Below are 27,473 nucleotides of genomic sequence, written 5' to 3' on the forward strand. Positions count from 1 at the left end.
ACAGGTCCATGATATTCAGTATTATAACACATTTTTCCTGCGCATAAAACAAGTGCCCTGCGGTGTTCTGGTGGAACAGATTTTTAGCATATTAAAACAAAATAAGGTCTTTGAAGTCATTGAATTTTAGCTCTTAAATATAAAATTGGATCAGTGTAAGAATGCAGAATATGTAAATTTCATAAAAGTGTACAAAATTAACACTACTCATTTCTAGCAGTAAAAAATTCATAGCAGAACAGCAAGACACTACTAGGAGTTTAACTGATCCTACCAATATACTCCCTCTTTCTTTTAAGATGTATTCTGGAAAAAGTGCACAGGTTGTTCAGGTGAATATCACCATGTGGTTCCTTCACCTCAGCACTTCTAGCATAGGGAGGTCTACCTTGACAAAAATAAAAGTGTCAGTCTTTGAGGTTAGTTAGAACAGATTTGACAGCCCATTCCATGGTCAATAAGCAAGCAAGAGGACAAAGTATTAACCATCACTAAAGATGGCAGCGACATGAAATCTCTGTCTGATGTGAAGAGTTTGAAAGTTTGTTGGCATTAGTGTTTTAATATGGGCCTAGAAGTGAACAAGGTTCACTTATTTTTCTGCATCCCCTTTAGATTTCTGGTAATGATCCTATTTAATAAAGTATAGATCCGGTGTTTTTTGCTGTTCATTTCCCTTTGCTTTGCAAGGAAGAAAAATACACAGATGATAAAAGGGCCTTTAACTGCGGGCTGTTTCCTCTGGCAGACTCTAACTGTCAGTGTCAGGCAGCAGAGGACACTTGGTGTTGACCACATAGTGAGCAGAGCTGCAGAGCATAGCATGATGGAGTGATGACAAGATGGCTCAGGCCTGTCTGTGAGAACTTGCAGCAGGAAGACCAGGGAATTCAGTAGCGACACATTCACTGTCAGTAAACAAAGCGTGTAAAGGACCAACTGTTTGGCACACCAGTAGAGATATTTAATTTAACTATAGTTCTAATGAAAAAGGAAAAAGCTAAAATCTCTACTAGATTTTATAAGCATGCTCTATATTCAGAGACTGCTTTTACTCCCTTGCAGCTGGCTGTGATTGAGAGTACAATTTTATTTTATATTTTTGTCTCTTTCTATACACAGATGAAGTTTTTAACAGTATTGTTGTTTTTTTCCTAAGGTGCACAAAATTCTCTTATCAGCAGCACCCACTGGATGCTCTGTTTTCATAAATTCATTAAAGTTCATCTTTACATAACTTACTTCAAACCCAGATCAAACTTATTGGCCATGGGATACCAGTTTCCATACAAAGGGGAGAGAAACACAAGTCAGCTGTCACAGTTATTAGTCTTCTGGCTAATTTACAATATCTCCAGCCAATATTCTTAGAATAAAATGTGCAAAAGAATGTTTTTCCTTTTTGTAAGTATTGTATCTGGTTTTCATAGAACAATTTTTTATTAATTACTGTTTTCCTGAGACCTTAATATGGAGTACCTTAATATGGAGTTCTCAGCTAAGTGATTCTATGATTCTATATTATAATTCCATTCTATGAACTATGATTGTTCTTTTACTGTTGATGTCGAAACAGATGTATGAATTGTTCTAGCTGAATGTTTGGTTTCTAAATAAAAATGTCAGGTGAGCTTTCATGCTTCAATCTGTCATACTGAAAAACAGCTACAGAAATGCTGCCAGAATATGCATGGACGTTTGCCAAACTCTAACAAATGCCGATAGATATATCTATTTCTATTCCACTGTCCCTTATTTCATTACTAAAAAAAGGTTAATGATACTAATGTATACAGAAAGTTGGCATTTCCTTCTCAGATTCCTGATCAAGTTTAGTTGTTGGATTTTCTTTATTTTTCTATTTATAGCAAAATAGCAAGTGTCACGATCTTTTGAAGCTGATTCTTAGTGGTTTATTAGTTGCCTGCTACTGTAGTTGTTATGCTGAATCAATTACTTTACTTTTAAATTATGCATATCCTGCTCAGGGTGTGCGTGTGGATATAAGCACATAGACTTTAAAATGCTTGTACCAGTGTCCACAAAACCAAAAACTCATTAATCTTAAGATGTCATGACAATTTCTATCATGTTTTGGTGGTAATGGTAGATCTGGGAACAGGTCTTTCCTATAAAAATCATTTAAAACCATTCTAAAGTTAAGGGAAACAGTGTGGGCCCTAAAACTCCTCAGGGTTGTCTGTTACATATTATTTTCTTGAATCGTAAAGGGTGCTGTGTAGGCTCAGGTGTCATGATGGTACTCTAAGGGGGAAGCAGCAGTGGCTTTATATTCCTGTTGATTTCTTTATCATTTTCCCAGGTTTTTTGGATGTGTTTTTTTTAAAAGCTCTATCATATAACTATCTTATTCTAATCAAGATATTTCCCCACTAAGAATAAAGAAAAATAGTGAGTGATCACTAGCTGAGTGATCACTGCAGTCAGCCATTGTGCTAAATCTTTTAGCTGTCCTTCTGCTGTCCAATTTAGTGTATACATTGAAAGCATACATTCCTTGTCGTCGTGAGTTATTTTTTCCAAGAAACTATGTAATTAGAAAAAAAAAATAACAAATATTGATGTTGGAGACTTATGCATATTTATTCATAAATACAAGTTTCATTAAATTGATAGCCTTAAGAATGTCATAACACTTCATCACCTATTACTTAAATACGGAACCATCATGCAGACTGCAAACTGATATATACTGTATTTTGGTTAGTGTAGTGTGTTTGATCCTAATTAAGTTGCTTCTGTATAGAGTTAGTTATCCACTACACAGTAGTTCAATATTATGTTATCCAGCTCAAATTGTGGTTTCTTATTGTATTGAATGCTGCGAGAGTCCTTGGCTAAAAATAGCTTTTAAATCAAATAAAACAGGAAAAATTTGCTCTTTCTTCCTTTTTTTTTTTTTTTTTTTTTTTTTGACTACAGTAAGAATAACAGAGAAAGGTGATAGCTAATTAATCAAGTTATTTCTGGCCTTAATTTTGTTCTGACTGGGTTGTGTTTATTCATATGAAACATAAGCTAGTTCACTGCAATCTAACTGATACTGACAAGTAATCATTAGGTCATTGTTTCCAAAACAGGGATGTGATCAGTGATTTGGGAATCAAATGATCATCTTGATTTTTTTAGTGTCCAAAAACACTGTTCTGAACAGCTGAGATGCCCAGAAGCAAATTTTAAGATTAACCATTGGCTACATTTTCATAGTTATTTAGGCACATGAAGATGAAAAACAAGCTTTCTGTTATGACACCTGTTATTGGACAATGATCTGCTGTAGAGGTTATCTGTGGGTAATAAAATCTGTACAATGCACAGTTATGGAAGATAGCTAGTAATGTCTGAAAAATTGATAAGCTTTTATTTAGATCTCTGAGTTCCTAGACAACATTCAAAACATCCCTCAGATCATATTGTGCTCCCATTTGAAAATAAAACTTGAGATTCTGAGTTCATGAGTTTTATTTACTCCACAAAGCCAGTACCGAGTTATGCTGTTTATATTTTTGGGATTTACATGCAGACTTGAAACTCTTGTCTTATTAGAATAAAAGCTCGATTTCACAAGTCCTTAGGGAAAAGAAAGGGCTCTTTGATGCTGGATGAGAAGTCATGCTTAATTACATTCCTCTGACATGCTGAAAACTCAGGTGAGAAACACCGAAAAGCACACCTTGGATTAGTCATGCCTGGGGATGAAGTGTTTTTCTGATGTGAAACTGTCCTGAGAAGTGCAATGGTATATGGCTGTATGCAACTGCAGACTCACAGGCTGCTGATGCTTTTTTTTGTTTTGTTAAGAGTTATTGATTTGTGCTCTGCGTGGCTTCTAGCATAGCAAGTGATGCCTATGGGAATTACTCTATGCAGATGTAGTAGTATGGCCAGCCTAAGAAATTAGATCATTTATTGTCTATAAACTCAGAGACACCATACATCTCATTAAAAGTATTTCCATTTTCTTGTAGATTTTGAAATACTTTATGGCATCTAGTCATCAAATTTAGGTATTCTCATCACTTTTGCAAATACTCATGTAAATGTATATATATTCTTAATTTTTTTTTTTGCAAATATCAAGAAGTGGTAATAAATCAAATGGTGATTCCTTGGCATATGGTAGATACCACAGAACTGATGTATGATCACTTGTAGTCAAATCATCTGTTAAAAGGAAGGGAAGAAATAAACAGACCACCGTTTCCTCAAGTTAAATTGCCTAATTAACAGTGTCATCCTGAAATAAGTATCTTTTAATGTTGCAAAAAGAGAAAAAGACTAAGATTTTTGTCAAGACTTTATCTATCTGTGAATTTATTTAAGCAGAGCACTCTATTGAACAAAGATAATCTCTACATTAAAAAGATTTTGCTCTTGTAGTTACGAGGGGGGGGGGTCTCAGAGTTTAGAATGCCACAGGTTTATTTTGGCAGCATGGATTTTGCTAGCTCTTTGAGTGGAGTAAGACTTCTCATCCAAAAAAACTATTTTTATTTCTGCACAAGTGTATGTTTAGCCTGATTCTATCTCGTATCTAATACCTGATCTGACAAAACATGGAAGTTTTTATCATGCTTAATTTTATCAAGTATATTTTTGTCATTATCAAGGCATGTGTGTCTGGAAAATGATTAGATAGTTCAAAGAAACTCATGGGGAAAAAAACTACTTTTCTAAAACTTTTTCCTAAAATTCACCCATTTAGAGCAAGATCTGACTTGTGTTTTTATATAGATCAGCCTTACAACTTCACTATAAAACTGATGCCATGTTTTGAAGCATAGAACAGACTAACTGGTAGGAAAAATGCCTTTTATCAGCCATTAAGAGAGCTATTACAGGATTAGGATATAGCAATGGATCAAGAAGAACAGTGGTTTTTGGCACACAGGTTAGATTAGTATAAGTTTTTGCAGTTTTTTTAATTATTATATCATCTTCCTGGACAGTAGTTTTCCATGCTTGATTACTCTATGTTGATAACCACTTGTTGTTTAGATACAATTACTTGTCTCTTCATAGAGAGGAACTCAAATGAAGTGTGAGGCATTTCTAGAACTATACTACAGGGTTCCTTGCCTGAGGATATTGTGGATGTTAAAGGTTTACAGGGGTTCAGAAGTCATCTAGGCAAACTACTGACAAAGAAATTAATCAGTAAAATCCTTCCCTCACTGAAATTAGTGATAGTCCTACCAGTGATTTTCACAGATCAGTGAACACTCTAACATACCAATTCAAACCTTGGGCAACGTGTCAAATTAGTGTTGCAACACCTTCAATGGGTAAGTCACTATTCAAATTTGGATTATTTTTAATGTATCAGAACTGTTTTTGGTAGTAAAAATGTACTGAATATTAAGCCCAAATAATTACACTGAATGTAATTTTGTTATGTGAGTGTTTCTTCTATTTTGTAAAAGGCATATATTTTCCTCCAGGAAACAATACCAGTCATTCATCATCAAATTTAGGATACTGTATAACTTACACAGCAACTAGCAGTAGTTGCAGACATCAATCAAAGACCAGAATGCAGAAAATGGAGGAAATTCCCCAGCAGAATAAACAGAAAAACACAAAATATAAAAGGGAATTTCTCATAAGAATGTAAAACACAAATATCACCAGAAGCCATACTAACAACTGTAAAGATGTATGTATTACAGTTGCAAGCAAAACTTTGGTATCATTTTGTTTTTGATGTGGAAGTAGTTAGAAAAACTAGCTAAGAAAACGTTCCACTCTCAGGAGCTGCTACATAACTTTTGCAGTCCATTTCAAAGGCATTTCCAGAGAATGTATGCCACCATAGATAAACTAAGAGGAATAAGAAACAGTTACTTTTTCATAAAGCAAATCTAGATTAAAATCTTCAGAGTAAATTCTATTTAGTTATATTAAAAGACTGATGGATAAAAAAAATGAAACTTAGTTCTTTTTTTTTCCTGGAATAATCCTTATAGTTTATGCAAATTAAGCTAACTACTGATCCATAGAAAGAGTTTCACATCTGGAAAGCCTTTGCTACATCTGTGTTGGGGTTTCATGCTTTTTGGTGCTTTATTCACCAGTTCCCATCACTCTAAGTTAAGCCTCTGTCTTATTTTCTTAACAGAAAACTGTGTTGTTTAAGTGCATTCCAGTTCAACTAAAGACATAGTGATCTTTTCCTGGGAAAAAAAAAAAAAAAAAAAAAAAAAAAAAAGCTTATTTAAGCTCCCTTACCTGTGTTCCTTCAATAAAGCATCTTAAAAAATAAAGCAACATAAAATAAGACAAAAATAAGTTCTCACATAGTATTCTGCCACATGGACAAAGGTTTCAATAGGTCAAAGTGAGATGGAGAATTGTAATTGTAAAAGACAACAGACGAGCAAATATATTGTTATTGTAGAATTCCAGCAGTGCTCAACAAGCAGCAACAAGTACAATACTGCTGGGTGAGGGAGAAATTCCAGCACCAAATCTCCCTCTCTGTCATGCAGGAGCAGCATTTCTTGAAATGTGAACCATATTGGCCAAACTAATATAGCGAGTACTCACAGAGCGGTGAAGTCAACCAGGTGAGGCTGGCCTTAAATATTCTTTTATATTAGCTTGCTATATAGTGCTATACAATTGCTTATTAATGCTCTTTCCTTCTCCGTTTGGAAATCCAGGAGATGGATAGACAAAGTACTTCCTAAAACTGGGAATTTCCATTCTTAAACAAAAAAGTTCTAGTTTGAGTCACATAGATCCATTTCATTTGGATTGCCTGAGTAACATATAAGTTGTTATCTAACTTAGAGTGCATATATCCAGCAGTCAGTCACAAAGACAAAAGGGCATCTGATTGAAGATGCCCTCATGTCATAGCAGCATCTGAACAAGGCAGGACATGGGCTTAAGACATGCTGTTGCAGTTTTATCCCAGGTCATCCAGCACTTCTTTAGACAAACCCTCTGAACGCTCTTGGAGATAGCGTGCACCAGGGACCATTTGAAACCAGCAGTGGAAGGAGTTGTAATGAGTTGCTATTGTTGCATAATCTTGATCAAAAGGATCAATCACATTAATTCATTTTGAAATCCTTTGTCTATCACTGGTTTCTTCAGCGTTTATCCTTGCTTGAAGGACTCAAATATGAAATTATGAAGCAAATAACTTTCTCAGTAGTAACAACTTTAGCCTAGTTTCTTCTGGATAAGGTTGGAGAAAAGCAATATACCCTGTTGTAAATGGTTAATTTGCCCACTAAGCATTCCAGCACAACTATTTGTACTGCTTTCACTTAATTTTTTCCTTCACTTTCCTTCTCTGTGACAAATAAATCTTCCAGTTTATTTCAAGATTTACTAATAAGGAGATTCTGATAATTATTTTGGTTGCAAACAGGCCCGGCGACTCTGCACTTTTTCCATTTAGTTATTTATCATCATCCAACAGTAATTAATGCAGGAGAAAAAAGGAAAAAGAGACAAAAATTAGTTGTCCAGCTGCTCTATTATGCATATAGCTGAGGCATGAGATATTGATAACTTTTGGATGCTTTGATGCTTCCTTAAATTCCACAGCTAGGCAATCTCTGGGCATAGCTGTAGAGCAGAGGTGTGGCAGAACATGTTCTGTTAGACAAGAGGGGCTGGGCCCAGACTGTTCTCCCTGAGGAGGAACTCCTTATGCTTGGCATAGCAGCTTTTTGTACCAGATGTTGTTTCCTCGGAGTTCTTTCTTCTCTTGGTCCAACCTTTGATGTGAGCAGAACAATGCCAAGCCACTACTAATACTCTGCTGCTAATGTATCAAGAACAAATATACTTTGTATGGTCTGCCAAGTGGTTAGTAAGGGTAAATGGAAGTCACTGTAGCATGAACACCAAGTTATCTATACTCATGCTCACTTTATAGGCAACCTAGATACAAACTAATGGAACTGGTGAAAACCTCACACCTATGTGGCAGAATAAAGAACCTCAGGAGCTAGGTTCCACATTAAGCAGGACTGGTTTTCTCTTGAATTAACATCCCAAACATATCCAAGGTGAGCAAATATTGCCCTACTGATGTACTCACACATCAGGAGACAGGATTTGCTTTTATTCCCAATAGTCTTTGAACAGCATATTGGGCTGATAAGGAGCAACAGATTTCATTGATTCAGTCAAGTGAACTCAAAGGCCTAATAGTTTCCTGAGCCTGCAGCCATTAGACACTTGCTGATTAGTAAAAAAAGAGCACTTGAAGAAATGAGGAAAGTGTGTTACTGAGCAACTGTTTTATGGTGTAAATAGTACAAATTTCAGAGTACACTTTTATCATAGAAATATGAGATGTCCTCTTTCCTGTGTACACCTTCCTTTACAATTTTTAAAACATTTCAGTATTTTAAAGAATTACAGTGTGTAGAAAGGTGTATTTTGATCTTCATGCTAAAGAAACTGGTCATCAAATCTTGCCTTCGTTCCAAGATACAGTTTAATTCTTCTAAGGCACTTTATTTAATTTTTTTTTAAAGCTGAGCAGTTTTACATAGTTCGTGGATTTTTTTAAATAATGTTTCTTTTTGCTTAATTACATGACAAACACAAAAATAACTAATACAGCACTCTTCTTCATGCATTGGTTTCCTCACTGTTCTGGTATGTAGTTCTGCCTCAAGTTTTGTCATTTTGGTCTTGAATGCCATAAGTTCTTATTGTGAACCATTTTATGTTACTTGAATGGGGGAGTCTGTCCAGCATTTTCCTATTCACTAGCATGATCAGCAAAATGTGATGACTCAATCCACAAGATGTCAAAGCAAGTCTATTGCTACCATCTCCTCCTAAAACTTCCTTGAATCTTATTCAATAATTAATTTCCTTCATTGTTCCTTTTAGATATATTTCATTTCTTAAGCCTTTTCCTTATAAATAGGAAGGAAATATTGTTCTTGCAAAGCTATTTCTCAAACTATCCACACACAGGTGCTGACCAAAAAGCAATTACAATCTGTCATCAAACTGCCATATTCAGTAGCACCTACAGCACCAACAAACCATGTGCATATTCCATGTGCATGTATGTTATATATTAGCTAGTAAATTATACTGTGCTATATACTTGCATCCCCCATCTTTCTCATTTGCATGCTTTTAGGGCATTTTTTCCTTATTCTTTTAAAGAGTTTGTTCACATTTAACCAGGAGAACATGATCAATTGTCTCATACTTTGTAAAGAAAAGCTATCCAATTGCAGAACAAAGCAAGCCTTCAGTGGGAATTGAGTAGTTTCACCACATTCTTATTGTGTCTATACTTCATTTTTTATTTCCTAGCATTACAGCAGTCAGCTGTCATATGCTCAGCCACCTGTATGTGATCTACCTGCCTGAAATATTGAGAGAGCGGTGTGAATCCCTAGAAGTTTTAGAGATTGTTTAGCCAGAGACCTCGGGTGGATTTATGTTCAAATAAATTATGTCAGTTTTTAAAGGTGATTTATAGCCCAGCTTACAGGTAATAATTCCTGTTTTTCATTATACACAAATCTGCTATGCTTGCAAAAATTATCTCTTTCTTTATGTATTCTGTTGGCCAGCTTGTGATCCACAGTTGCACAATTAGATTGAAAGCTGGAATTACCTTGTGTTGGAAGTGAGCCTTTGTATTGCTGCATCAAGCCTTCCAAGTTGTTGTTCACTGCCTTCCAAGTTCAGAAATCTAAGGGTTTGCTGCTGGATCACTGAAATTATTCACACCAAGTCCATCTATTTTTTGACCTATGCTGTTTTAGCATACTGGCTTTCAGTGAACTGTGCAAATAATTGCCTCATTTCAAAGCGAGAGAGTGAAGTGTAATAAGGGACACAGCCAAAAAATACTACAAAGAAAGAAGCAAGACACAACTTGCAGCAGCTTTCTGCTCCTAGTGTCTTAAGAAATAAATCTCTTCTGAAGACTGCACAACATGCAGATAGGCACAGAGAATTTGGCATAGAAAATGCACTTAAATGCTAAGAAGGTGTAATTCTAACTGACCTAGAATTAAGTTGTAAGGTAGCCACATAGCTATTCAAAAGCTGCTACAACGGTTTTTGATATTTAAGAGCAACTATGGACTCCCTCTAGAGATTGAGACTGTTATAGACTGTCCATTTACAGACTAGGCGGCTCCTTTTCCACCTTTGTGTTTGCTATGGTTGCACACTCATGAGGTAGCCTCCACATAGCCATCCCTATCTGTATTTCCCTGATACAAAGCACATGACTCACCTCATTTCTGCTTCTATTTGGGACTCTCTCAGCTGTGCAGTGTCCATTGCATGAGTACCCTGAACTTTCCTGGCTAGACTAAATTTTCTGTAGATCATTTAGCATTTTCAAAAATATGTCACATAAGCTCTATGCAAATCATATATTTACATAGATTGTTGGCACATTACCACGATCTAGTCCTTCCTCTTCTTGCTAAGGCCCTCTGTTCCTAACAGAAGTCCCCACTGTTACCTCAGTGAAGAAGGAGCCCTGCTTGTAACTGTAAGAGTAGCACATATATACAGTAATGCAGAACACCATTTTCAGTTATCTTTTTTCTTTGTCAAAGAGGAATCCAGCATGTTGGTTTTTAGGCAACGGCAAGCAGAATGAACCTAAGGTTATCACAAGCTTGCTGGGTTTTGTGGGCATACACAATTTCAGCTTCTTCCTGCACGTACTATTCCCACTATTTTTTCTGAGAGCTCTTTTATGGAATGATTTTCATTGATAAACAGAATAGCGCAACTTCAAATGTGTCCACGATTCTCACTGTATTGCACACGTTCATTCTTACCTTTACACATGGGCAACGGTGTGAAAGTTAGAAAAAGTCCCTTTTCCATAAAATGACACAAAATCATCTAATCTTCTGTGGAATATAAAACACTGCAACAAACATGAGTATAGACGTGACAAGTGAACAGGCCATTGTATGGAAGGATTTTAAGAAATTATGATAGTCAGAAAACAGGAGATAACCCAGAATTTCTTGTTAAAATAATAAAAATATAGTATGAGATATATTTAAGTTTACTTTGCATTGCCTCCTAGAAAAAAAAAGGACATGGCTGCTCAGGACCAAAATATAGAGAGAATTTTTGTGAGATATATATGAGAACAATATATATTCTGTGTTTTGGTTGGTCATTTGTAGTACTTTACTGAAGAAAGTGTAGCAAGAACATGTGCACAGATGCCCATAAAGATCTCAGATTGAAAGTATAAAGACTTTTTCTGTAGTCTTCTTACTTCCAACACTTGGTAAGCTTTAAAAAGGGGTTTGTATTCACAGAATCACTGAATCACAGAATGGCCAGGGTTGGAAGGGACCTCAAGAATCATGAAGCTCCAACCTCCCTGCTACATGCAGGGCCACCAATCTCCACATTCAATACTAGATCAGGCTGCCCAGGGCCCCACCCAATCTGGCCTTGAACACTTCCAGGGACAGGGCATCTATAACTTCTCTGGGCAGCCTGTTCCAGAACCTCACCATTCTCTCTGTAAAGAATTTCCCCCTGACATCCAACCTAAATCTCCCCTCCCTCAACTTAAAACCATTTCCCCTTATCCTGCAGTTATCAACCCTTTCAAAGAGTTGATTCTCCTCCTGCTTGTAGGCTCCCTTTAGGTACTGAAAGGCTGCAATGAGGTCACCCCGCAGCCTTCTTTTCTCCAGGCTGAACAAGCCCAGCTCCCTCAGCCTGTCCTCATAGGGAAGGTCCCCTGATCATCTTCATGGCCCTCCTTTGGGCCCCCTCCAACAGCTCTCTGTCCTTCTTGTACTGGGTGCTCCAAACCTGGATGCAGTACTCCAGATGGGGCCTCACAAGAGCAGAGTAGAGGAGGGGTATTCCCTAGGTGGAGACTAATGAAACTAATGAACTAATGAAAACCCTTGATCTAACTCACGTGTTTCTAAATTAGTCTTCAGTATCTGACAAGACCATAACTGATATTTTCTTTGAAAGCTCAATTAAAATTCAACATCACTATTAATTCTATCTGCCCAAATTTGGTATTTATTCATGTTATTGTCCAGATATTGAAATTTTCCAGAGAGAAGAATAGTTTTGCTATATATTTTTTAAGTTTTCAACATTGAAGAATTAGGTTATTCCAGCTGAAATGAGGTTAATTATGTAGCTGACTCTAATCCCATTAATTGAAACTCAGAGCTGTCATGACTTTGTGGGAACAGAGCCTTTCAAATCATTTTTAATGTCAAAGAACTTACATTAAAGCCTGGTTTTCCATATGTGCTTTCTTAAAAAAAATGTAAATTTAAGTTTTAACCTTTAAAAATATATTTCCATTTCATTTATGAATTTTATGACCAGTTAGCCAAGCTCTGATTCATTATCTGATTCATTATCATCAAACAAGCAGTTTGTAGTTTGTACCAGCTTGTACAATAGTACAGGAGTATACTTGCATGAGAGTACATTTTCTCATATAAACTATGGTGGAATTTTTCACTGAACTTAAAGAAGTATTTTATTTTGGCTTGTGCATGTAATCTTTTCTAGCATTTGACTGAAAATATACTTGGCTTGAAAAATTTGTCATTACCCTTGTAAAAACACCATTGTTTTAAAAGAACTTTAATATTTCCCTTTTATTTCATTCCTTACACAAAAAATTGTTGAAGAGCATCTCTGACTAAGGAAAAATCTCCTGGCTTTCCCTGCAGATGTCACCTGAAGACACATTCATTCCATAGTAGTGCCTTCAGAAACCTACCAACATGTGCCGATAGAACTGAGCTCATTCAATCCATGAAAAAGCATGCAGTGGGTATCTGCTGTCTTTTTCTGTGGTTTATTTTGCACAAGGAATAACTGCATTTAACCATAAACACACTGGCCCATAAACACACACTGCTATGTGAGTACTGATATTTAGGGTTAGAGGGTACCCTATCTAAACCTATTTCAGGTGTTCATCTGAAGTTTCAATATGACAAATTTGTCATCTGAATAAAAGGTCATTTTCCACAGGCTGGAATATTATGTAAAAGGGTAGAAGATCATCAAGAAGTTGTGAAACTTACTGAACAAAGCAAGTTTACTTTCAGGGTCAGTTCTTTCTAAAGGTAGAACGAACTGTTATACTGATACATGCTTTCTATAGTACTATTTTCTGCTTGTTTAGCATATTCTATCTTCCGCTTTCAATTTTAATTTTGATAACTTGAATGTTTAAATACTTTCTGTGTTGAAGATTTGTGCCATAGCTGATAAGTGCATCCCTCTGTTTCCCTTTTGCCCCTCTTTTTCCCCTTGATTTTGTAGTCATGTATTTTATTTTGTGGAGCTTTGTATAAGAAAACACAGCAGTCTTCAGTGTGAGTTCAATATTTTGAAACTTTAACACTTCACCTTTTTCTTGGTGTGCCCACACTTCAAATACTTGTAGGCTGTTATCATTACTCTCCCTTTGCGTTACAAGTTGTCATTTGGCTAAGCAGAACATGTTTTAATCTTTCTTCATAAATCAAATTCTCCAGCCCCTTAATCATTTATGTTGCTGTTATCTGAATTCCTTCAAAGCTTGCTGACATCTCTGTAGTACTGGAAAGGCTAAAACTACACACTGCATTTGTGAAGGGATTCATTTGCACCAAATATATCTGCTTGTTCCTTATGAACATATTGAGAATGTAAATTGTTGTTCTTTCTATTAATAAATGAACAAAAAAAAAATTAGTATTATGATTAAAATATCAAGAATAGTAAAGAAGAAATACCTTACATGGCTTGCTATTCTTCCTTAGACAGCCCACAATGCCATTGCAGTAACTTAAACCTAAGTGAGGGTTTTCCATGGAGCATTTGTGATGCTGCAAAGTGTAGATATGCCTTGTCTGAAACCAGATGCCAGCAGGAACAACAAAGTGTGTGCAAAAGCAAATTTATCTGATTAGCTGTAAAGTAAATTAAGGAAAGTTATGAAGAAATCCAATTCCTAGAATAGCAAACCAGACCATGTCATTAAAACCTCATTTAATAGTGGTGTTAACCTCATGGACTAAGTAGGAAACATTCATATCCAATAAGAATATTAGCTGCAGTTTTAGATTTCCTCCGTAAGTGTTTGAGGTATACTGTGTACATTCATTATTCACAAAAGCTTTATTATGGATAACAAAATGTATCTTTCTGTAGATATGATGACTGCTTTAATCTTCAGGATAATTATGTTTGACACTACCCACAAAGCTTTAACTTGTGTCTGTGATATATTGAGCTTACAAAAGGTGAAGTGAAACACTAGATTCTTTATCTCTGAAAGATTAGGCATTAGAACTTGCAATCAGCAGTTACTGCAAGGCATCAGTTGAAATAACAAACCCCAGAAGAAAAATATCCAACAAAGTAACATGCAACACTTCTTTTTGGTATAGACATAGAGATATCTAGTCATTTTTTAAGTAATAATAGAATTGCAGCCAGTGCCCTGAAAAGAAAATCAACAGTAAAAAAGACCCCAAGAATGTGTGATCTGTTCAGAGCAAAGAGGGCAACCGCTTAAAGTAGCCTGTTCAAATCCACCAGAGCAGTACATAAGAAAAGCTCTCATCAGCTATGTATTAGCAGAATTTTAATTGTCAAATGGAGTCATGCAAGTAGAACTACAGTAGCTAACATATACATTCGCCCTCTCCTTCCATTGCCTCTCTCTCTATCCTGTTTCTGTTTCACAAATCTGTGCATACCAACCCCAGCACAACTTTCTCAGGCTGTATTAAATCGTTTTCCACCCTGCAGTGAAATGAAGTACTGGGGTTGGTAAAAGCCCAGATGAGATGAGTTCTCTTGCTTGTAACCCTGCAGAGGGCTGGCAGCAGCCCAGGACTGTGCTTGCAGAGTTCCCAGGCTGTACATATCCCAGGTGAGAAAAATATCTTCTGCTTTGTTGGCAGCCAGCATCCAATGCTGCTGAGCTGCTGTGAAATAGTTTCTCAGTGGCTTGTCAATTGTTATGCCAAATAGACTTTCAGATAGAAGGAAAAAGGTCTACCTCTGCAAAAGAGCAAATTCCTGTACCAAATCATAATATGATACTTATTGGGAAACTAGCATATTTTTTCTTTCATTTTCCTCTAAGAACTGGATTTAAAATAAACACACAAAGTATGTCAAAGAAGTTATGTCACAAAGCATGGCATAGAAGTAGCTGAACTAAGGAGTCTGAGGAACTGAGACTGTGTCAAAAATAAATCACCTATCTTTTATAAAAATTTGAGCAAAATTACCATTCACAAACTGTGCAGACTCAGTGCTTTAATTAGTGAAATCTCAAAATCTACTGAGAGTCTGCGTAGCGCATATCAGAAAGCTTAGATTCAGTTGGGATCCTACTTCCTCACTTCCTATGAAGATCTCTGATCTTTCTCCCCTTTTCTTCATCCTAGAAGCCATAAATGTTCAAGCAGGGTTACACTGCCTATCTTCACGTGGCAAACAGCTTCTGCACAGATCATGTTTCACAGTGCCGCAGTGGCAGCAGCAGGAATGAGAAGCAAGGAGAACAGCTCAGCCTCTTTCCATCGCATAACAAAACACGTTACACAGGGAGTACTAAGGAAGAAGGCTTACATGAGTCCCCTAAACCTGATTAAATCTTCTCAAGAATGAGACTTTTCCATCTTACCCTGCAAGCACTGGGACTTTTTATTTGGTTAAAAAGTTTCTTGCATCTCTGATCACTCTGCTTGGGATGATCTCCATCCGCAGCCTGAATCACCTCCCTGCTTACCCCCTGGCTGAGATTAATCTGGCTAGGGTAACACTCCCCGTGCTATGCACCCAGACAACAGCCAGCTGCTGCTGCTACAGCATTTTAAACTTATTGAACTGTGTTTTACAAGAAAATTGGCTTTATTCACAATCAGTGTTTGTGTTGGTAACTGCAGACCAGCTCATTGATTTTATTGCTTTTACGTCTTTTTTATACTGTATCATTTTGTGCAAGGGATCTCTAAACAGGAAATCATTTAATCCAGGGAGCTCACCAACTTCACATGACGCAGTAGATGTGAACAAGAAAGAGAAACAAAAACATAAGACCAGGAATAAAAGCAGCTAATTGTGAAAGAAGACTACAGACACCAATTATAATAGAGAATAACAATAAGGATTTGTTTGGGAAGCATTGAGCTGTCTGGGCTCTTATCTTTTTTTTTTTTTTTCCTTTACTTTTGTGGGATTCATGATTTGCTATTATTGCATTATAAGTATTATCAGTATTATGCATACTGATACATTTTCATTTCCAAGGGAAAGAAAGAAGTACCTTAGGTCATGTATCTTCTTCTGTGAGACTTTATCATCCTGTCAAGCTGTAGTGTGTTACTCAGCTGGCAAAAAGATACCGTGGTATGGCCCATTTGCATCTCAGATCTCTGTTATGGAGGAAGAAACAATGCTATTTGATACCATTTTGATTTGGTAAAGCATGACAGATGGTTAATGCTGAAAAATTGTCCTAACAAGGACACACAGCCTATTGACTTCTACTATTCTGTATTGGCACCTACAGTCAGGTAACTGGGGGTGTTTGGGCACCTATGTAATACTTCCATGAACTTCCTAAGACAGATGCCTCACATATGGCTAAACACAATGAGGCTTTCATACTTCCTTTCTGATCTGAATCTTAAACTATGGCACAGTAGTCATTAAATGTACCATTTTTTCTCAATAATATACAGTATTTAAAAAAACAGTTGGCACTAGAGACAGGGCTGGATTTTTCTGATAACATAAGGGTAGGTTATAACTAGTTACATTTAAAAAATGATATTAATATGGAACTATGTACAATGTATATGTGTATCTTCTTTCATGTTATTCAGTAATTTCATATTATTTTGTATTTAATGCTGTGATTAGAAATGTCTTCTGTTTTCCTTCATTGGAATAATTACTATTTCTGGAGCATAAAGTGATAGTGAAATCACAGTCCAGAAATGGCCAGATAAGCTTACACTTTGAAGTGCAGAAGAGTTCAGTTAAGCTCATGGGATTGTTTGTAAAGCAGGGCCCTAATCACACTGTTAAGTTCACTATATAGTTTCACTCCAGAAGTAATTCTTTATATTTGTTTCCACGGAAACTACAACAGAAATCACAATAACACTGTTTAATAGAGCAGCCCTCTTAAATAGTGTTTATTTGGGATCATGTTCAGTTTTAAATTCATAGAAATATAATGGAAGACTTAAACTACTCTACCAAGTTTTCATAGAACTACCAGCATGTACTTGTAGGACAACAAAAGATAATGATGGTAGATAGTTTGACAAGGTCTCAATGTTTCAACAAAATAAGTCTAATTGTTTAGACACTGAAAAATCCATGATGGCAAGACTGATGATAGTTGTGGTCAGCATCATGGACTGTTGCTAGTGTAGGTGGATTTGGGGCATTTCCTTCCCAACTACTCAAACATATCTGTTGTTCAAAAATACAGATCTGGATCATGGTTTGAGGGTACTAAACCTGTACGGCTTACAAAAGCAATGCATACAGATGACTGCCACTGGGAGAAGAGCAAGTTGCCTGAGGGCTTCCCCATGACTCTGCTGCCTTGGAGAAGCAAGTAGTGTGCGGTCCTGTCCAAGGATGCAGCTCAGGAAACTAACAATTGTGTGGTTTATTATCTCATCTCCAGACAACATCCATTTAGCTCCTAGGCTGCTCAAAGGTTAACTACAGGGTGTTGACATATGGCACAGAGCACTGTTCTGAGAGCCAAATATCTCTGTTGGACATGCGATAATATGAGGGTGAGCTGTGTTCTCCCATTGTCAGCACCTTTGCAGTAAGCACCACCCAAACATTTGCTGTTATCTCAGGTGCAGCTCTAAGTGAGCTCAGGGCACTGAGCAACTCCCACCTGTCATGTCCAGTGCAGAAATGCTCCCACTGGTAGGAAACACTCACCCATCCCACCAAGGAGTGGAGGGAGCAACACAGAGCAGAGCAGCCATTAATAGGAAACAGAGGTCATGATGGACCAAATGATGGAGAGGAACATTGCCAGGACAGGGATGGGGAGCACACTGTACAAATCATGGCAGAGCAGGATTTAGAAGGCAAAAGAGAAAAACAGCAGTGAGGAGTATCTTGTATGGGTACTTGGAAAGGAGGAAAAGAAATTATGCTCAAATCAGCAGAAAAATCAAGTGTGTTGAGTAGAAAGGCACATGGTCTGTCCAATTCTTTTTTCCTTCAACAACTAAACTTCATTTTAACCTTCTTTTATTTATAACATGCAGTGTCTCTTGATGTAAGAATCCTAGTGTTCTCCATCAGCACCACAGAAGTAGGAAGCTGACGCATGGGAGGACAGAAGAATGTTCCTCACTATAATCCCTAAATTCATTTCCTTGCTCTCTTTCTTTCTTCTCCCCTTCTGCCCTTTCTTACGTGTCCGGAGGCCTGGGCTTCCATAATATGCTGTTTTTTACTCCTAGCGTAAGAAATGATGAAAATCCTTCTGACATTCTAATGGATCATTTCATTAAAATTTCTGTTTGGAAATACCATAGTATTGCATACCTCCCTCCTCCTACCAGTGATGGGGGGAGGAAATTAGGATGACAGGCTTCCACATGTGGTCTGTTGCCTTGTCTGCTTCCTAAGAAGGCATGGGAAAAGCTGAGCACAGACAAGCTGCCCATGAGACGGATAAGTTGCCCAGCAGTTTCCATCCTTACAAAAAGATGTTTATATGCTAAATGAAACTTCTAAATATTTTTGCCTTCTCTGATGGAAGAAAAAAATCTAAAGAAAAAAATAAAGGAAACTGAGAAAAGGTGTGTCTTCATCATATGGAGCATTTTATTGAGATTTATCAAATTTCTCTTGAAAGAAACTTGTCTGTTTCAAGAAAATATTTTTTATTTGCATATCTTTCTGTAGAAATTTTTCTAAATCTTTATAGTCTGCTATGATGGGTAACTGCTGCTTGTCCAAAGATCTAATATGTATCAGATCTCCTAGATATTGTATATGTTGCAGTACTAGATTTTCTTTTGAAAAGCAATATGTGTAAAAGCCCAGATTCAGAGGGCTTCTTTCCCAGTTTGATCTCCTCCATAGCATTTGGAGACATCTGCTGAGAAATAAAACAATGACACGTGCCCAGCAGGCATTTTAATTAGACCCAAAATTTGGATTCTTGATCATTCTTTTGTTTTGTGATACTTTTAGAGAGTTGTGGCTTTATATTTTTGATTCCATAACATGGAAAAAGCTGGTTTTGTGCTTCAGTTCAGGGAAGCTGCACAGACTATCCAAGGAAGATAGTCTGAATTTGCCATATCATTTGTTGCAGGCAGTACTGAAGTTACAGAAAAGCTCAAACTGGTAACATGCTCAAAAAATGGCATGTCTCTGGCCATGCATATTTTGGAAGCATACATCCTTCAAGAGGCCAGAATTTCATAGATGAACCAGAGATAAATGTAAGAATCTGCCCATTCATAAACACATAGAAGGGGAAGTTGATACACTCTGAACAAATCTGAGGAGAGTAAGGCTTCCACAACTGCATACTTCCTAGAAACTGGATGTTGCCAAACTCAAAAATGAGGTCATCATCCCAGTCCACCCCCAGTACCTGATGCATCTTCATCTGTTCTTTGCCCTAAGAAGTAGAAAGGATTTTTAATATTATTTTTGCAGACTAAAGTAAGATCAGAACCCCTAAAGGAGTAAAGAAAAAGAAGTATGTTTGGCAAGCTAAGATCCTCCAGATTGAACTGTTAAGTTGTAAGATATTAACTTCTGCCTTGTGGCCTCAGTTGGTTTGTGGATGATGTGTTTAAGAACAATGAGCAGCATTTTACAACTTAGATCCAGCCTCAAGAACAAAATTAGAGAGGCACAACTTTGTCTTTATTATGAAAACCATTTCCAAAGAGTTTCCTGAAAAGTGGAAGCAGCCTGGTGTCTGCAGTCTAGAGGCAGACTGGGCTGGGTGAGAAGAGGATTCTGTACTGTAAGCAGTGGTGCAGCCTTACTGGCTGGAGAGCCAGAAAGCAGGTAGGATTCTGTCTGTATAAATATTTGCCTCTGAAATTCTACAGAAGCTGTTCTCAGGCATGCATGCTTCTCTGCTCATGTGTTCTGCCATCTCCCTCCACCAGGCCTTCCTCCCCCAAACACTGGCTAACACATTCCTCTCTTGTCAGCAACAGACAACTCTCCTTCAGATTCCCTTCATATTATTTTCAATTCAGCACATATCTTTTCTGGCCCATCCAGTTTACCTTTTGACTGTTAAATATTTCTTCATATTTTACATTTTATTTCATCAAGTAAAAAGTAATTCCATAGGATAGTTGGAGTACTAACTGTATTATGATCACCATAAACACTACTCAATTAAAAAATCTATGACTGCTGTTGGTCTTGAATTTCCAGACAAAAAGGTAGAGCTGTATCATACATTTTACACAGATGCTGGTTGTGAGATTAGATCCTTATTTTTGCATGCATTTTGTTGTTGTACTTGTGTATAGATAATTGAATTTTGGATGTCACATGCAGCAGGGTGCATAAGCCATTTCTCAGCTAAAGGAGGATATTTGTTTTCCAGATATTCCCCTGTACTTTCTTGAATATAACAGCCAGACTTCTAGCCATTTCCTCTGAATACTTTTTCTTTGCCACTCTGTCAATTTCACCATTAAAACCTTTCTTCTTTTATGTCATTCCCAGTGCTTCAGCTTAACTGCTTGGATTAACAGTTTTCATCATAAATTAATCTAATACGTTCATGTTGACCTCCATCAGAGATTCACTAGCCAAGTTCTGTACATGTACACTTGGCACCAGTAACATCCTCTCTCAGTTCAGGCTGTTAGCATAAGACCACAAGAGTAATGGGGTAAGCTTTTCCACCCAAACAGGCCTAAGTTTATTACAGGCATGTGATTTGGGCAGATGTCTCCCTACAAACAGCTGTATTTGTGAGGAGAAAGGGAATATTTCTGAGCTGAAGGGAAAAATATCTACATAGGCAATTATTATTTGAACAGAATCTGGCATTGAGCAGTTTCAGTACCTTTTCTCCAAAGACAGAGTGACATTTGGGAATGCAGTGTGGAGGGTCTTGTTGGATAACAGCACAGCAGCAGGGGCAGCTTGTCAGCTTTCCTCTACATGCACGTGTTTCCCAGTGCAGAACTAAGTCTCCCTGCCATGATGGCCATTCTGCCACCAACTGCTGGAACCCAAAAGTATATAGTTTTGTGGATTTTGTGGATGGCAGGGACAAGTCTCCCTGCCATCATGGCCATTCTGCCACCAATTTCTGGTACCCAAGAGTATATAGTTTTGTGGATTTCATTTCAGCATCTTTTGATATCAAGAGGTCCAGACCAAAACTGAGTGCATTGTTCCACGAGGGGTGTTCCTTAAATAATGCAACGATACAGACTGAGATGCAGCTCTGCTTTGATGCATCCTTCTAACAGGATTTAAAAGCCATTTTAGGCTTTCATATTGTACAGCAATCTCTCAGCCTATTTTATGACCATAGTGAATGTCATGCATCTCAAATTTCCTTCTTTGATTGTACAAATATCATTTTAGCTATCTTCCCTGCTATATCTATCAGTCTTTTCTAAAATGAATGCCCTTTTATTTTCTGCCTATACTTTTAGCCTATTTATATTTAATTGTTTTCAGGTATATGGTTCATTAAGAATTTTCTGACAAATAATTAAATTCCTAGGTTATCCATTTGCATGTGAAATAGCAACAAACTTCTCAGATTCCCTTAGCCACCTTCCTCTGATTTGTTACAGTTTGTATTCACTCCTCTTTTGTCCTTTGTTGGGTTATTCTGACATTTTCCAGTCCATTTAGGACTGTTATCCAAGGTTAACGTATGAGTTTCGATAGGGCCAAGTGTCAGGTCTTTTGTTTTAGTCACAACAACCCCAGGCAACCCTACAGGCTTGGGGAAGAGTGGCTGGAAAGCTGCCTGATGGAAAGGGATCTCGGTGTACTGATGGGCAGTCGGCTGAATATGAGCCAGCAGTGTGCCCAGGTGGCCAAGAAGGCCAATGGCATCCTGACTTGGATCAGGAATGGTGTGGTGAGCAGGACTAGGGAAGTCATCCTGCCCCTGTACTCAGCATTGGTGAGGCCTCATGTCGAGTACTGTGTTCAGTTTTGGGCATCTCAGTACAGAAAGGACATTGAGGTGCTGGAGCAGGTCCAAAGAAGGGCAACAAGGCTTGTGAAGTCTTGGAGAATATTCCCTATGAGGAGAGACTAAAGGAACTGGGTCTGTGTAGTCTGGGGAAAAGGAGGCTGAAGGGAGACCTTATTGCTCTCTTCCAATTTCTGAAAGGTGCTTACAACGAGAGCAGGATTGGTCTCTTCTCACTGGTGATAGGTGACAGGACGAGGAGAAATGGCCTTAAGTTGTGCCAGGGTAAGTTTAGGTTGGATATCAGGAAAAACTTCTTTACAGAAAGGGCTGTTAAACAATGGCATAGGCTCTTCTGGGAGGTAGCTTAGTCACCATCCCTGGATGTGCTTAAAAACTGGATGTGGTGCTCAGGGACATGATTTAGTGGAGGATTGTTAGGGTAGTTTGGTTAGGTCGTCATTGGATTCAATGATCTTTCAGGTCTTTTCCAACCCGAGCGATTCTATGATTCTATAATTCTGTGATTTCATTGGACTGGTTGTACAGACGATTTTAAATATTTTGAGCTACAACATGCTGACGTATGTAACAGAACCCACAAAAGTGCTCAAAGAATTAAACCCTAATCTGCAATATACGTAGATTGCTCAAAAGTAATGCCTCCTATTTATTTCCATGGAAACTACAACAGATACAAAGAGCACAGTAGCATTGTTTGATGGAGTAAATTCTCAACTACAAAACTATTTTTCAGCAGTCACTACCATTAGCTACACATTTTCAGCAGCAATGGAAAAGAGCCTGCATGACATGCTCATTAAAATCTGCATCAGTGGAGCTGACCCACTGTTTCGCAGCTGCTATGATGGCATCATTGCTAGGAAAATGTTGCTCACACAGTCTATTTTTAGTCGGCCTGAACAGATTGAAGTCAGAAGGCGCCAAATCTGGACTATACATTGGGTGTAGTACAACAGTCCAGATGAGATTCACAATGTATTACAAGATCTTCAAACTGATATGGGGCCAGGCATTATCATGTTGCAAGATAAAAGTTGTCTTCTTCTCTGGCCTCACTCTGGCAGTTTGAGTTTTCAGCTTAGTCAGCATTGCAGAGGTGATTGTTTGACCCAGTTTAGAAGGATAACCCCACTCCTATCCCAAAAGACAGTGCATGTCACTTTCCCTGCTGTGTCTTGAACTTTTTCTTTGATGGGGAATTTGCATGTCACCAATTCATGGACTGCCAGTTTGATTCCAGCTCATAGCAGTGACAATACATCTCATCACCAATAATGATGTAATCCAGGAAACTGTCACCTTCAGACTCGCATTGGTTCTTTCAGCTCCGGTGAGAACATTCATGGGACCCGCTTGGCACAAACTGAGTGATATTCCAACATTGACACCATCATTTCCAGTGCACTGACCCAATGTTAAACTCCATACACAGTTCAGTGGGCCTAGCTGCTAAAATGAATACACTTGAAGGTAAAACACCTATTGGCATTTTAATCTGGATCAGGAGTATGCCTTTGACAAGAGTCTTAAAACACTTCCCTTTGGTTCATATCTCCAAGCAGTCTCAGAGCATGGGGAGCTTAGCTGCTTTCAGTTGAAGCTGAGTTAGAAGATGTAACCTGCTAATTCACCAGTGAGCTCTTAATGAGGATTCACTCATTCCATGAGACACAGGGAGACTTTGTTCAAAGTAACCCCCCTCCTGAGATATGTCAGAAACTGGGTACCGTTTTTTTTACTGTATAAATTCACGCATTGTGGGATGCACTGCTAGCTATGTAGATGAAGAAGGGCTTCTCAGCAGGTTTTTAGTTGCTCCTAATTGCCTTCTGTTGTCCTCTGACAGTGGTATTCAACTGAAATACAGTTAGTTATACCTATTGAGTTCCAGATTTAGATCATTCTTTTCTTCCAGCTTATTGCATCCTCATTTAAAAATGAACTAAGTACTCTTCCAAGCTAGTCACTAACAGAAACAATAACAGGTGTCACCTGAGCATGGTGTCTTTGTTTTCTAAGTTTCCAAGTAGATAGATTACATTGCGGCCATAATGTCTTTATTTGCTTATGCAAGCATTATCACTTACTGTACAAGGAAATTTTGCCAGAATAGAAAAAATAAAATTAAAATGTATTTCAAGAGTGTGTAATTTTTCCAGAAAGTTGGCTGCTTCTTTCCCCATCAGGCCTCAAAAAGTAGGAGGGGTATAATGGAGAAAGTAATCTGGAGATCCCTTGATGCTATTAGTTTTGTTCAAAGATGCTTATGATATTAGTAGTTGCAGATACTCTGCAAAGATAAAAGACAAAGGTCTAGATGGGAAGAAACTATGATCTGCATTGAGCAGATGATAAGAGGGTTCTTCTACAGTTTCAGATCATGTACATTCTTTACACTTGCAAAAGGAGATCATGATTTGTCTTAGAGGAAATGAGGACTAGCAAAAACACAGGTAATTGAGAAGGCACAGGAAAAGTTGCAATAAGTAAGAAAATGTGAAATATATGACCCATTACAGAATTAAAAGAAAAAACATTTTTGTTGTTAAGAATGAGTTGAGAGGGAATGTAAATCCACAGGCTGGAACTCGCTATTCTGAACTTTAATCAGTGTTTGCCAAACTTGTGAGAAGTTAATCAATCAGTTTAATGAAAACATAAGCCTTCACAATAAAATAATGGTATCCAACTTTAAACTGCAGTTGCTGCTGTAAAAATAAAGGACTTCACCTTGAATTAACAGGAGGACAACTTTATTCTACAGTCCTTTCTCTCATTGATGTCAAATGGAATTAGGTTTTCAGGGTGGGATCTCTCACCTCTTCACATGTTACGACAGGCATCTCATACATATTAGGAAGGAAAAAAGAATCTCATCTACCCTCTTATTCCATTCTTCTTCCCTCAGGGAAGTCACAGGACAGTAATCAATTAAAAAGGTCAAAATAAGCAAGGACAAATAGCTTTTTACTGTGACTATCTGAGTTACATGCATAAATTTACAAACAGAATCTTATCTTTGACAGAGATGCAGATGCCTAGTTCCCTCTTCCTTTTTGCCTTCCCACTTTTCCTCCAGATTTTGCATTTCTATCCCTTCATTACTACATAAAGTACTACATAATGAGAATCAGGCCCAATTTTGTGCCACAAATAGGGTGATATGCTGGAAAAATGTGATTAAAATATAAAATGCCAGAACCACAGATACTTAACATAACTATAGCTCTTTCCTATAATTTACCTTTTGCATGTCAAAACATGAAAGATTACCTGAAATATCAGTTAAGCAGAGAAATATTATCCTAATAAATGAGCATGCAAGTATGTGTCCAGTAAGTTATTTGATTAAACAGGAAGCTAGAATCCTATAGATATCCACAAATAAAGCTCCAAATCTAAATGACTGTATCGTTAGCTCATTTGTAAACTGTTCCAGATGTAAGATTTTGGCAGCTTTCCAGTAGGCTGGCTGCAGTCTAAGCTTTCCTGCATCCGCAGTGAGAACTGCAATGCCTGACTCTTCAAGGGAAAGCTCCGTAGGGCTGACAAAAAATTCCATGAAGTAACCTGCCTGCCTGCTGGAGAGAAATTCAGACAGAGCCCAGAGCAAAGGATGCCCTTTCTCCTGGGGCCAAGCTGCAGCTGTTCACCTGCAGATGAGTGATCGATCTGCATTATGAATCACCCCGCAAAAGCCCCTCTGAGAAGATCGTTCAGTGATCATATCAGGGACTCCACTGCTAGAGCCTTGGATGTTATCTGGAAAAACACAAGAGACAGACGTCTGGCAGGTGAGAAGGGCATTGAAATAAGCATGCTTTAAGATTCACAAGGGACTGTAATCAATAATGGTAATTAGCCGTATCATTTGCATAATGAATTGGTGTCGTTTCTAAGTATTTCTCCAGTGTTTTGCTTCTGTGTCATGTTGCTTCTGTGTTACGCCTACAGCAGGAGCTGTTTGCACTGCTCTAACTAGGCAAGATAAAGAGCAGCTAAAAGAAAAGAATATGGGTCCCCAGACCTGAAGAATGCCGAAGCATTTTATTTTGCTGCTAAGTCAGAGCCAGCGCTCCGAGGCTGTGCTGTACCTCAGCGCGTTCCATTCCAGAGCCAAGCAGTGTGTCAGTCAGAGTAGCGGGGCCACGCACTGAGCCATGGCTGGTATTTCCTCTGGCAGGGCTGCTAGCGCTGCAAGCTCCAAGTGAGCCTCAGATATACCAGAGACAGGCTGCTGAGACAGAAATTAAGCACCAACTACATGGTCACAGTTCACATTTTTATTTTGACCCAAAAGCCCGAAGCAAACTACAGCAGAGGGCTGGAGGAGATGATAATTTAACTCATTTCATTTTCCTTTGCTGTTGTTGCCTGTCTATTAGATCGAGTGCTTCTCATTCACCCTGCTGGAGCTGTTACTTTTACTGTCATGGCTTTGGGAGGATTCAGAGCAGGGCAGTAGAGCTGCACAATGGGTGTGACCTGCCAGAGGGACTGCTGTGGTTTGTTTGTGTACTTACAGCGGGGGAGGAGGAAGGAGAAATGTGAGCAATGATAAGATCAGGATGAGATGACCGAGAGCAGATTTTGTGGCTCACAAATGTAAACTCAACTTTTATGTCATGCTCTTGCACTTTGCGTTTTGGAGGAATGAGAGCAGCTAGGTATGTCACAGGTGCTGGTGATAGTGCGCTGATTACAGAACCGGTTACAGGAGGTTAGAGTTAGTGACCATAAACAATAAATAGAAACAGTGTCAGAAACATGCTTTGAAACAGTGGAATTTGCTCTGCAGTGTGCTAGTGGCAAGATGCTTTTTGTTCTCAATAAGGGATAATGACTTTTCTGGACTGAGGACCTCAGCTTTGCTGCTCTGACAGTAAGGCCTCGTGCTCTTACAATAAGACCTCGTGGACACGTGTCAGAGATGAGGACAACATATTTACTCCAGTGCTCAGCAGTTCATCACCAAGGTGCCAGTGCTTTGAAAGTGGCAGGCGTTAACCTCTTCCATGACAAACTGGACTGGGCAGATGTTTTGTATCTCAGAGGTGTGTTAAAGTTAAAAAATGGGGATCTTAAAATGGGGCTCTTTGGTAGTTCAAAGACTGCATGACATGGAGCAGCAGTCATAGCACAGGCCCTGATATTTGGGATGCTGCTGAACCTTCAATGGAAGGAGCAGTGAGAAGAAAGTCTTTGTAAGAAGGATAGGATGTTGCAGAAATCTATAAAAGGGAAGCTG

The 27,473-nt window shown here is 38.1% G+C and overlaps 1 protein-coding gene across 5 annotated transcripts in view; it reads left to right on the forward strand.

Moving 5' to 3' along the window:
- Positions 1–27,473, forward strand: part of DLC1 (DLC1 Rho GTPase activating protein) — a 219,560-nt gene that overhangs the window by 97,538 nt on the left and 94,549 nt on the right. The window contains exon 1 of one of the 5 annotated variants that reach the window (XM_090139403.1): positions 25,711–26,019. The exons of the other annotated variants lie outside the window; for them this stretch is intronic. Coding sequence (XP_089995529.1) covers positions 25,905–26,019 — 115 coding nt within the window. The 5' untranslated portion in view covers positions 25,711–25,904. Of the gene's footprint in view, positions 1–25,710; positions 26,020–27,473 lie in introns of those variants that run through there. 5 annotated transcript variants of the gene reach the window in all.

Source organism: Phasianus colchicus, chromosome 4 (genome assembly GCF_987193195.1).
Source record: "Phasianus colchicus chromosome 4, bPhaCol1.hap1.1, whole genome shotgun sequence".
Classification (NCBI taxonomy): domain Eukaryota; kingdom Metazoa; phylum Chordata; class Aves; order Galliformes; family Phasianidae; genus Phasianus; species Phasianus colchicus.